Source organism: Falco punctatus (genome assembly GCF_963210335.1).
Source record: "Falco punctatus genome assembly, chromosome: 6".
NCBI classification, from domain to species: Eukaryota; Metazoa; Chordata; class Aves; order Falconiformes; family Falconidae; genus Falco; species Falco punctatus.
The window spans coordinates 54,389,734-54,402,637 of NC_137585.1; the positions used below are offsets into that span (position 1 = coordinate 54,389,734).

Sequence of the window (12,904 nt, forward strand, 5' to 3'; positions counted from 1 at the left end):
GTTTTTAATAGTTTATAGGAAAAATACAGTAAGAGGTTTAAATTTGTCTTTGTCTTGTTATTTATTAACTCTCATGCCATTTTTGCCATTCAGAGCTTTATCATTAATCTGACATTAAGTATAAATGCTTGTGTTATCTTTTTAAAAATTTTGCTTTCTTCTTTCTGCTCAATGGTTAGAGTTTAATGGCAATCCACAAATTTATATGCGTGAAGAAGCTTTTGTGCCCATGTTAAAATGAGCTCTCTAGCCTCTACTGGCCGTGTGTTGTAGGTGTTCATAGACTATTAGGGCAGCTTAGACACCTAGCTCATGTAGACACTGACAATTAGATGCCTAAATTACATGTCTTAATCAGTAGCAAATGTTTTGGGTTTAATTTGAAAATTATGAAGTGTTTCATAAGAGAATGGTATCAGTGGATATGATATTTACTGTATATTTTAAAAGCAGGTTTATTTGCTTGGTAGTAAAAAAACCCTGTTAAACAAGCAGTGTATTCATTCACATTTATGCTGACATTTTAATTGGTTTTGGTTAGGCATTTGGTGCAAGGTCAGCCTCTGCAACAGGACATAGAGCCTGTACTGGCTCTGAAGAGACTTGACAAAACTGTGGACTGTGTATGTGTTAATATCACCCTGTAAGAGCTATTACCTTATAGAAATTTGGCATCTATAATTAACTTGTTATTCATGTTAGTGCTTCAGTTGAAAAATATCACTAAAATACATATTTGTAGCTTTTACCTTGATGTTTCTTTTTTTTTCCAAATTAGTTGTAGTGATACTTAATAAATCCTCTTGTGAGCCAAACTTCAAATTGTTCAATAAAAAAAAATAAAGCAGATCATGTTTGCATTTTTATGTGAGAACATATTTTTTGTTTGTTTGTGGTAAGATTTGTGATTAAAAATGTGTGTGAAACTTTTGCATGAATACATTTCTCTTATTACACATAGACTAAAACACAGTGTATGATATTCAGTGTAAGAATACACATTGAACTTTCAACTGTGAGGAAATTTTCAGTATCTGAAATGGTGCTGAGCAGCTAAAATCAAAAGTTTGCATGAATTGATGACCACACCCGCAAATAGAAAAGCATTAATTGATCGAAGTCATGCTTTCCTTTCATCTTTCAGAAATATTTTCTTTTTTAATTTTAGGGAGTTTATCTCAGATGTCTAGTGTTACTTTTATGGGGGAAAAACTTTAAAAAATGTCAGTGTGGAATGTTGTATCATTGTGAAGCTTTTTTCCTGGGCCAGGGGGAAGTTCATGAAACTTGCTTTCTCCTGACAAAGCTCAAAGCTTCATCTGAAGAAGCTGCCCTTTCTTGCTAAAACACTGGTTGAAGAATTCACAGCCAGGTGTATGTACCCAGGATACAAACAGTGCAGTCTCTTTCTCCTCCTGTTTTGTTGGTGGCGTTTTCCTATTCCCCTTCATGCTGCCTGTTTTGGTATATGTCTCTGTGCCATACTTGGTGTTGCTTTTGAATTTGGTGCTGAGGTGAAGCAGAGCAGAAGGAGCAGGCTGCCAGCCTGACGCTGGTCAGTGCTGCAAGGCCAGATGAGGCTTGGGGTGGTAGAACCTTACAGCTTCCTACTAACCACATGGACTCTATATTTTGGATTTGGAAAGAGAAAGTCACTTGAGTGTGAGAAGGTGCTTGGGATTTGTGCCTCAGCCAGAGTAACTGTGTAAGCGAGCTGTGGCAGCCCAGTGTCTGTCTTCACTTGGCTTTTCCCGGTGGAGCAAGGGTAAATCCCAAACTTCCAAGAGCGGAGATTGCTTTTTCTTGATAAGTATGATTAACAAATTTTACATTGTATTCTTCAAGGTATTAAACATTGACTGCTTCCATATCTCTTTTTGAAAGCACTGAAAGAGAACAGCTCAGAGGTAGTTCAGCCTTTTCTAATGGGCTGTGGAACAAAGGAACCAAAGATCACTCAGCTGTGTCTAGCAGCCATACAGAGGCTCATGTCCCATGAAGTTGTTTCAGAGGTAAGATCAATCTTTATATAAATACATAAATATTTCAGTATGGGAAATACAGGCCCGAAATCGAAGGTGAATGCTTTTTTTTTAGGAGGCTGTTTATATTATAATGAACGTAGTCTGCAAAGTATTTTACTCATATCTGTCTTTAAAGAATTGTAATTGAAAAGGAAACCTTCTTGACAATTAAAAACCAACACCAATAGTAACTTTTAGAAGGAAATCCATGAAAGTTCAAACCACCTCATTTAGTTTGTGTTCTTACACTGCAGGAAGAGAACATGTAATGGTCGTCGATAAATAAAATTCTTAAAGTCGCACCCACAAAATTTACTTTGTGTGATAACATGCATTATGGTTTTGTTCCACTTTACTTTTAAAAATAAGATAAAATGGATGCACATTTCCTGCATCTGTATATGTTATGATATATTACAGTACTGCATATATAGTGTGTTAAGAAGCTGGTGAAAATAATACTATCAAAATATACCTTCAGTTGTGCTTGCATAATGTAAAATTACGCTGTTCTCTGATATGAATGAATTTTGAGGATAAACTGTCTTTTTACTGTCTTTCTATATTTCTAAGTAGAAAATTAAGTATGCACTTTAATTTGGACTACACATTAAGAGATTTCTGCTGTCAATTCTTTAAAAATATTTTGGGAAACTTGTGTTGGCTTTATGTTCTCAGTGTAATCCTATGGTATAGACAAACAGGCAAATTCAGTTATGATACTCATTTGTGACAGTGCTGTTCTTATGTGTGTGCACATGATATACCAGTATGTAAATGACTTAATTATTGGCAAAAAAATATTTCTTTGTAGGCTGCAGCAGGAAACATTATTAATATGCTTTGGCAACTGATGGAAAATAGCCTTGAAGAACTTAAATTGCTCCAGACAGTTCTTGTACTTTTAACAACCAATACAGTTGTGCATGATGAAGCACTGTCCAAGGTAAGAATTTGTTAGCACCAGCTATAGTACTTAAAATATCCAAGAGGAAAAACAGGGAGAAATTTTATGCACGAAGCATTTGGAAATAATGGAAGAGATGAGGGCTTTCTTGATTCCATTGTATGTCTATTGTCTCTCTATCTAGACTGAAAACACAATTTCTTTTAGCTTCCTATTCAATCTGTTTTTTAGTTCCTCCACAGTAATACTGACTTAATGGGAACTTTAAATAAAAGCACTGGGCTAATGCCTATCTGGTTTATATGCTAAATTTGTCGTATATATATTTTTGAACTGAAACCAGAGCACAAAGTACAGTGTAAGCTCTCACTAATAAAGCAAATATTAGAAGAAGCTGCCTGCCACCCTGCCTTAAATCTCTTCAGCAAGCCGTCCAGACATATTGCTCTTTCAGTCAGAACTGAAGTAACTTCATTACATAATTTAAACATGTACCATTTTGGATATTATGTTTCAACTAGAAAAAAATAAGGTTTCTGATCCATTTTAATCTTACATTGCAAGATACTTCTTTTTGAAGGAGCAACATTGTTTATCCATCTGTGAATTGTGAAGTTCTGTTTCAGTTCCTCTTCTAGATTACATTTTATAATTTTTTCCTCTTTAAGAAAGATTTTCTGTTTTTAAATAAATCACTAATTTGCTGTCTCTGTTATGCTCTGCCTTCAGTGTATTGGTTTAATATCAAAGCACCCTTTTTTTTTTTTTTTATTGTAAGAGAGGAAGAGGGAATAGAATTGAAGACTCTTTTTGAAGGCATTCTTTTCTGGTGGAAGGTTTTCCGTTTGTCTTTGCTTCATTTTTAATGAAATAACTTCTTAGCTGGTTAAATTTGTGGATGTTAAATTCATTATTAATCTATTTAACTAAGGGAGGGAAATCAAAGCTAAGTTACAAAGGTCTGCTGATGGCAGGAAGGTAATGGAAAATAAAACCTATAAATGGTAGAATAAAAACTTGCTAAGGATTGAATGGTTTGTCAGTAGGTGTAGGTTTTATCTACTTAAGTATTCAAATTATTTTAAAAGACTCCAGCACTATCTTGTTTCTTTTGTCCCAGATAATGTTCTATGTTCTTGGGCAGAAGCATAATTTTTTAAGAAAATGGAAATACTTTAGAAAGTGGGATTGGCAGTCATTAGCTGAGTAGCAGATGTTCTTTAACAACCTGCAGTGTTGTCATTTTATCAAGTTTGAATCTAGGCTCTAGAAGAAGACAATTCCTTTTTAAGTCCACATTACCTTTCCCTTCCATGTATCATTTATCTGCTTCTCATCGCTTCCCTCATTAATTCTTCTTTCCCTTCCTCTGTATATCCTGTCTCTCTTAACCTCCTTATTCTTAGGTTCATGGTATCTACATCCTACTTCACTTACTTTTTTGTGTGTGTCTTCCAAAGACTTTTTTCAACATCCTTGATCTGTTCATCTCTCTAATGTCTAGAACCTTTCTCCTTTTGGACACCAACCACAAGAACATGTGAGCACAGCAGTGTCAAATAGGGAAGGTCTTTCCCAGCATGGCTTTCTCTTACCTTGTGTCCTCATCCAGAAGCATGCTCACATAATACAATTACTGGAGAATCTAATTGCTGTACTTCTAACAATTTTCTCAGTGCACATTAAAATCTAGTACATTTAGAAATGTATAGTCAAATTTTGGCAGGCTCTGACAGGGCTAAGGGAAAAACATTCCTGACAGAGCATGGATGTAAAATTTCTTTGTGTTGTTCAAAGCCTGACATTACTAGAGTTTTTCAGTTAACCAAATATAAGCATTACTTGGCATGGGTGAAATGATGCAATGGTTTCATTTTATCCCACCAAGGTTCCACCACCACCCACCACTACCACCACCCACCACCACCACCCCACCACCACCCCCCCCGAAAAATATCTGAAAGTTGGAGTTTTTTCCATGCTGAAAAATTCTTAGAGAAAATCAGTTTGAGCCAGAAATATATTGCATGTATGCTTCAGCTCGACTGATTTGAATTAAGAAAATTACCGGTAAACCATCTTGAAAAGCCCCTTAATACAGGCACTGCTTTTAGATCAACCTAGAGAATCTTGCAGTATCTTCTGAAAGTCCATAGGTATATGACTGAGTTGTAAAATTTCAAACTAACACAGAGATACCGTCTGAGCGGGGTCCACAAATCATTTACAAGAAAAACAAGCAAAAGAAAATTCTGAGTCTTGTATGGCTTAGAGCATATAGTGCTATGGCTGGGTGTGGTTGAGGTTGATGCAAGTGCAAGGACACATAATGAGGACAGAAGAACAAGAAATACAGGTTTCGCTACACATATATATGTTAATTTATAAAATTATGTATTAAACCATGTGTTAGAGGTAGTATGGAATCCAATGGGAAACAGTATTAAGTCACTGCCAACACAATGTCACATTAAAATACACATCTTATAGAGGAATAATAGCAGTTGAGTCAACGTGGTTGTGAAGGTATTGTGATCTAATGTAGGAGAGGAATGGCATTTTAGCTTTGGCGTTGACTGACTGTTCTGTGATTAACCATGTAATTCTAGTGGCCTTTTGACATTAATATTGATACAAATTGTTTTACATGGTAGATTACTGTGTATTCTCTGTATGATTGTAGTTTTATTGCCACATCATAATGTCTTCAGTTAACACCGCTTCTAGATTACCTTTGGGGAGGATTACTAAAGAGGTTTTTGACAAGGGTAATCCGTAAAACTTTTTCTGGTTCTTCAAATTTAACATGACAATCCGGATTGGAAACCTTTCCTCAATTAGCTGTCTTGAGCTTGAAAGTTGAAAATATATTATTGTAAGGTGATGTATTTTCTTTTTTGTCTTCTCCTTTCAGGCAATTGTACTTTGTTTTCGATTGCACTTCACAAAAGATAATATCACAAATAACACTGCGGCAGCTACAGTGCGGCAGGTAGTCACTGTTGTATTTGAGAGAGTGGTTGCTGAAGATGCACGATACAAAGGTGGGCATGCTTTTTACTCTGCTTGCTTGCATTAACTTTTTTTAGACACACATGAAACATTTTTTCAGATAAAGAAGTATTAAAAAGTCTATAAATGTTATTTTAAAAAATCACAGATATTTCAAATTTTTACTGTCTTTTTACATTTTTACTTGTATTCAAAGGAAACAAAATCCTTAGCCATTGTGTCAGTCCAAGTCAGTACAGCAATATATAAAAGCTAATTTTTTTTCAAGCTATGAGAGCTGGTTTTCAGGTTAGTATTGTGAAGGAATTTGAGGTGAGGGTGTCATTTAAGGTGAAAGTAACTTAAGTTACTGAGTGTGAAATATGTGGCAGTAGTAGTTTTGAAGAGAACATTCATTGGAAAGAGGTGCTTGGTATTGATGATCTTTGGTATTCAATCTAATGTGTATTTCTGCCAACATGATAAGTTGCAGAAGAATTATCTTTGTGTTCTCCTAGAATCTTTTTGTAAGAACACTTAATGAGTACTTGATTTTCAACAGTTCCTTTGTTCACAAAACTGGTTTTTATTTTTACACAGATACTGTTGACCAGCCAGTTGCAGTTCAAGGAAATAGTAACAGAAGATCTGTCAGTACACTGAAGCCATGTGCTAAGGATGCATATATGCTTTTTCAGGTAGTTGGGGAGCATGTATTTATACGTTTCCAGTTATGACTGGGTGCTTCTACATCTCTGTCAGAAATTTCAAAAATTTTCTCTCAGTATTATTGACAAGGCCCTTAACCAGAGCCTTAGGCTTTCTTATGTGCATTTATTGTAATTGGCAGTGATATCCTGTATCCCAGGGAATGGCTGGAAAATGAAGACAAAGTGGCCTAGGAGAGTGTTTTACTATAAATCTGAAATAATAACTAGGCATGCTTGGCTCACGAAAAGAAAGAATCTTTAATTTAATGCAGACAAACACTGCTACTATAGTTCAGTCTTGCTTCTTGTGGTTGGTATTGTATATTGAAGTTGAGTGTATAATAAAAAGTAGTAGTTGTAGTCATCACCAATAAAAATTTTCTTGATTTTAGCAGATTGGTCTTGAGATATTTTTGAGAACAGTGAGAACAGGAAGAACAGGAATGAACACAACTGCTACAAGGATACCAGCAAAGTTTAAAATTTCTATTTAAAAGTTTTTTGCTTAATAATTTATTTTAGGAAACCTTACATTGAAATTGGAAAATTACTCATTGCAACGGGGTGTGTGTGTGTGTAGATTTTGTTGTAGGCTCAGAAAACTTATGCTGGTATAGGACTGCAGAGAGTATAAATGTTATTGTATTTCTCTTTAAGGATCTTTGTCAGTTAGTTAATGCTGATGCTCCCTACTGGCTTGTGGGTATGACAGAAATGACCCGGACGTTTGGCCTTGAACTTCTTGAGTCAGTCCTCAATGACTTTCCGCAAGTCTTTTTACAAGTGAGTAGTTCTTGCAAGGAAAACAGGAAGACTTTTGTTCACGTAGACAGTAAAATTTACACTGCATTAGTACTCATGCTAAATTAAAGAGGAATTACTTTTTTGAAAAGGACTTGTAGATTTTACATGTTGTGTTTTTATAATAGAGAAGTACTGTGTACTTTTTGTCCACATTTTTTGATTCCCATACATTTTATTTGCATGTGTTTGTGCACTTTGTAGAGCAAGTTGTACTCCTGTTTCACTTTTTGTTTTGCCGTTTATATCTCCTGCAAAGATGCATTTTCTTATCTTCCATGATGTATGACAGCTCTGTAACTTAGTTTGTGGCATTGCTACTTCTGTGAAAACAACCTTGCCCCACTTGCAAAGTAGCAAGAATCATGACTATGAATTGTGTGCATCTACTGCATATAAATGCACCATGATCATACAGTAACACATTTTAGCAGACAGCAGCTAAATTAGAAAGTTTAATATACAATAAATGATGTATTAGTAGCCTATTTCAATTTGCAAAGTACAAGAAGAGGAGTGTATGGTATGAACCCAACCATGTCATTTCATCATGCTTTTTGGTAGCTTTGCAATGATGTTGGCTGTTCTTCCTTTTAATTTCCTGAGCATCTAATTTATACCAAGATTTACATGACTTCAGAATGCTTGATCATAACAGTAAATGTAAATAAGATGTATAATGAGAGTTAATGGTAGCAATTAAAGAATATCTGCTTATAATTTGTTCTGTGTTCTTTTTCAGCATCAGGAATTCAGTTTTCTTCTTAAAGAAAGGGTATGCCCACTTGTTATAAAGCTCTTCTCCCCAAATATCAAATTCAGGCAAGGTTCGAGCACATCATCTTCCCCAGCACCAGTGGAAAAACCATACTTCCCCATCTGTATGCGTTTGCTGAGGGTTGTTTCTGTTTTGATTAAGCAGTTCTACAGTTTGCTGGTAAGAATATGTTCAAATTTTCTTTATGTAATTGTGTTTTTCTATGTATATGCCAGTACTGTGGTCAGTAACAATATTAATTAGTTCTTGGGAACTGTTGACATATATTGAGGGAAGAAAAGTCTAAATATTCTTTTCCTCTTAAATGTGTTTGTGTTTATGTGTATTCTACATGTATAATTTTATTAAATATGGGCTTTTATAAATTGTCAGAGTAAATTAGCTGTTGTCCTTTCTGTATCTAACTGCCTTTCAGTTAAGGTTTTGGGGACCTTCTGAACTTCTTAGGTTGTTTCCCTGGCTTTAACGTTAATTGCTATGCCTTGTTAATACTTGCTAAGAGACTTTTGACTTGTGTTGCTAAAGCTGTTGACAGAATGTGCATAACCGCCCCCCCCCATGTTCAGCTGTTCTTGCCTCTCAAATTTTACATACTTGCTAAAGAAGATATTTTTCTGTTTCATTTGTTTACTGTAGCACATGTAAGAACTTTAATGCAATGTCTTTGAGGAATTTAACTCCTTCAATACAATTGCATATATGATGTTAGCTTGGCAAAAATATTATGATTATTAGGTATGCTTTTTATGTGATTTTGAGTAAATGCTTCTTGAAGGGGTTTTCTAGATCCTGTACAAAACTTCCTGGGATAGGACTCCTAAGATGAAACAGAAGTTTTTTGGAAAAAGTGTTTTGTAGGAGCTGCTTTCTTTTAAATGAATGGCTATGAACTGTCTCTTTCAGGTAACAGAATGTGAAATCTTCCTGTCGTTGCTGGTTAAGTTTCTGGATGCAGACAAACCACAGTGGCTAAGAGCTGTTGCAGTAGAATCTATTCATAGGCTTTGTGTGCAGCCTCAGCTATTAAGGTATTAAATATATTGTGTTTCACTTTTACATAAAATTTAAAAAATCTTTTATTTTTTTCTCTGGTGAAAAATATGCTTCCTAAACATTGTAAATATGTAGAAACTTAAATGTAGTAAACTGTTCAAGATAATTTTTTATAAAGCATTAGGCAATGATTATTATCCTAGAGGGGATGAATTATAGTTATTTGAGTATTCCAAACCCTCTCTTTACCAGTGTCAAAGGAAAATTTACCTAAAACTAAATATTATTATTTATGTAAATATTTGCAGTTGAAGTGTGTTTTTAGTCTGCAGTTAGGAGGGAGGGGCAGGGGAGTTGCTGTTAAAATAATCTTTTAGTCCCTTATTTGTCAAATATTTATTATATTTTATAAAATACTTTCCAGGTCCTTTTGTCAATCGTATGATATGAAGCAACATTCCACTAAAGTTTTCCGTGATATTGTGAATGCACTGGGATCCTTCATCCAGTCATTATTTCTTGTACCAAGCACAGGGAACACATCAATGACACCAAACCAAACTGGTAAAACCTTGTCCATACTATGATTTTAGTTACCCAGCATTTTCTTGTAATAATAAATTCTGATTTGATTCAGTATATACATTTGGATTGTGACAGTTCTTTACTTTTGTGTTCACTGAAGTGAAAAGCTAGTTTGAGACAAACTGGTGTTTTCAGGTCTGGTACACCAGGTGATTTTATCTACCTGTATTGCAGGGAAGATGTAGCCCCCAGTCAGCAGAGCAGTGCTCCTGCATTAGTATCTGCTTCAAGAGCAACCAAGCTTCTTGGCTCACAACTTTTCTGAGAGAAATTCTGAGGGAATTTTTTCTAATTTCTGACTGTAACACATTTGTCTGCTTTCTGTCTCCTTGTGTGGGGATGTCATTTTTGGCATGTGCAATTTAAGTACTAAGACAGGGTGTGTTTGCTTCCTCCTGGGAGGCAGTCGCTAATTCTTCTGGATGTCCAGGGACAAAATGGGACTGAGGAAGCCAAGAGGTAGAAAGACAGATCTGTGTTTTTCAGATGATCTTTCCTTTTTCTGTAAGCTGAAAACAGTCACTTACTGAAACTAAACTTGATTGTCTTTTCTTGCAGCCAGGGTTTGGTATTTTACTCGGTGTATTTTTATTTTTATAAGAAGAAATTGTCCTCTTGTCAATAACTTTGCAAGTGTTTACATCCAAGTTAAGAGTCTGTTTCTCCCTGTGGTTCTAGATACAGATGACTCAGCAACAATGTAAAAATAATTTCTAAGGATGTCTTTTGACATGCCTTCTTAAGAGATAATAAACCGATAATTAAAGTATAATTATCTATCATATCTACTATTAAATTAATAAACATTAAAAAGTCTGGTTTTAAACTCACACCTTCCAGGGTTCACTCATGAAGTCTGCATTCCAAGTTGGTGTTAGCATTGGTAACGTGAAGAAATTTGTGTCAATGGCTATTGTTTAATAGCTGTCTGTACAGAAGCTGATAGAACATGTTTATTAATATTATTTCTGGGTTAGTTTAATCCAGTTAAGGGTAAATCAGAAAAGCACATTTCATCATGTAACACGCACATATGAGAAGCTATTCTAAAATATTCTCCTGAAAACTTAAATTTTGCCTTCATGAAACAGCAGCACAGTAGGGTCATACCCTTAGTGCTGTTACTGTTTCTCTGGCTTATTGTTCCAGTCTGTTTTCTTCTTTAGCTTTTCACTTATTCTTTCCACCCAAGTGTTTCTGATGTCTCTCATGCATGTCTCTGTTTGCCTCTTTTTCTTCTTGTGGCCATGTCTAACATGCAAAGAGCAGCTCAATGCAACCTACTTTTCTAATATAGTCTTCTGATTATAATGAAATTCATGTTGTAGCAGGCTGTCTTATCATAGAACACGTTGGGTTGGAAGGGACCTTAAAAAATATCTAGTTCCAACCCCCCTGCCACGGGCAGGGACACCTTCCACTAGACCAGGTTGCTCAATGCCCCATCCAGCCTGGCCTTGAACACTTCCAGGGATGGGGCATCCACAGCTTCTCTGGGCAACCTGCTCCAGTGCCTCACCACCGTCACAGTAAAGAATTTCTTCCTAATATCTAACCTAAATCTTCCCTCTTTTAGTTTAAAGCCATTGCCCCTTGTCCCACCACAACATGCCCTTGTAAAATGTCCCTCTCGAGCTCTCCTGTAGGCCCCCTTTAGGTACCTCAAAGCTGCTGTAAGGTCTCCCGGGAGCACTCTGTTCTGCAGGCTGAACAACCCCAACTCTCTCAGCCTGTCTTCAGAGGAGAGGTGCTCCAGCCTCCTGATCATCCTTGTGGCCCTCCTCTGGACTCCCTTCAACAGGTCCATGTCCTTCCTGGGGGCTCCAGAGCTGAATGCAGCACTGCAGGTGGGGTCTCATGAGAGTGGAGTACAGAGGGAGAATCACCTCCCTTGACCTGCTGATCAAGTTTTTTTTGATGCAGTCCAGGATATGGTTGATTTTCTGGGCTGAAAATGTATACTGCTGGGCCATGTTGAGCTTCTTGTCTACCAACACTTCCAAGACCACCTCCTCAGGGCTGCTTTCAATCCATTCTCCACTCAGCCTGTATTTGTGCTTGGGATTGTATTGACTGACCTCTTTTACCTACTACTGAGTTCTAGATGCAAATATTCAAATTAACTTTGAAATATCTGTCTGGTTCTTCACTAATATATGTATTGTTTTATTGAGACCATTGGAGTTTAGTTCGTCCACAGAATGTTATGAAAGCTACTATACTTTTCACAAAACCATTTCATTCTGACTGAAAATACAGCAGTAGGCATCTACCAACTGTGCCTTTCAAAATAATTACTTTACACATCGTGTTTTAGACAGCAGAGGGAGCTCAAAAATAGGTTTTTTGTGTTGGTGGTGGCTTTTATTAGCGAGCAGCATGTCTCAGATTAATCCTGGTATCTCATCTTGAAAATTAAATGTAGAGAAAGGATGTTTGCTGATCGCTAAAATTAGAACGGTTAATTTTATAACTTTGTTTTTCTCAACAGGAGGCAATGCATCTGGGAATACTGGCTCAGCACAAACTAACCCAGGAGTGCTTGGAATGGGAGGAGGTGCAACTGTATTACCTGCCTTTGAGTACAGAGGCACTTGGATACCCATCCTGAATGTAACAGTACAAGGCAGTGCTAAAGCTACCTAGTAAGTACCTCTATCTTTTTGAAACTGTATATAACAAATATTTGTTATTTCCAGCTTGATGGTTTAAGGATATATTTATTTTTTTATTACTGAATATTGAGGTCTTCATTTCACTGGCATTCAGGTATATTATGGATTTTATTTTTGTCAGTGCCATGAGGTGTTCTGATTTTTTGCTATTTTGTCTGAATGCTCTGGATTCTGATCCAGATGTCTCCTATGGCTTTAGCATCTGTTGGGCTTTTTTTCTGCCATACTGAGCTGTATTTACTCTTCAGTTTTGGGCCTCACTCTACAGTATGTAACTGTTTTACAGTATCTTTTGCTGGATTGTATAATGGCAGATAATAGGGGCATTAAGCAAATGAGACATCAGTGGGAGTGACAAATAGCTTTCTTACACCAGCTTTACTGTATTTACAGTTTTTATTGAACAGGATATTGTGGTAGATGCTGGGCAGGTTGTCATT

At 36.2% G+C, this 12,904-nt stretch overlaps 1 protein-coding gene across 4 annotated transcripts in view; it reads left to right on the plus strand.

Annotated features, from left to right (window-relative positions):
* Positions 1-12,904, plus strand: part of MON2 (MON2 homolog, regulator of endosome-to-Golgi trafficking) — an 89,414-nt gene that overhangs the window by 18,465 nt on the left and 58,045 nt on the right. For all 4 annotated transcript variants that reach the window (XR_013928672.1, XR_013928673.1, XM_080390712.1 and 1 more), the window contains exons 3-11: positions 1,885-2,012; positions 2,839-2,970; positions 5,846-5,975; positions 6,523-6,620; positions 7,290-7,415; positions 8,176-8,370; positions 9,115-9,239; positions 9,629-9,768; positions 12,281-12,434. Coding sequence is in view for 2 of the 4 variants with exons in the window: in XM_080390712.1 (XP_080246838.1) it covers positions 1,885-2,012; positions 2,839-2,970; positions 5,846-5,975; positions 6,523-6,620; positions 7,290-7,415; positions 8,176-8,370; positions 9,115-9,239; positions 9,629-9,768; positions 12,281-12,434 (1,228 nt within the window). In the remaining 2 variants the exon portion in view is untranslated. The remainder of the gene's footprint in view (positions 1-1,884; positions 2,013-2,838; positions 2,971-5,845; positions 5,976-6,522; positions 6,621-7,289; positions 7,416-8,175; positions 8,371-9,114; positions 9,240-9,628; positions 9,769-12,280; positions 12,435-12,904) is intronic.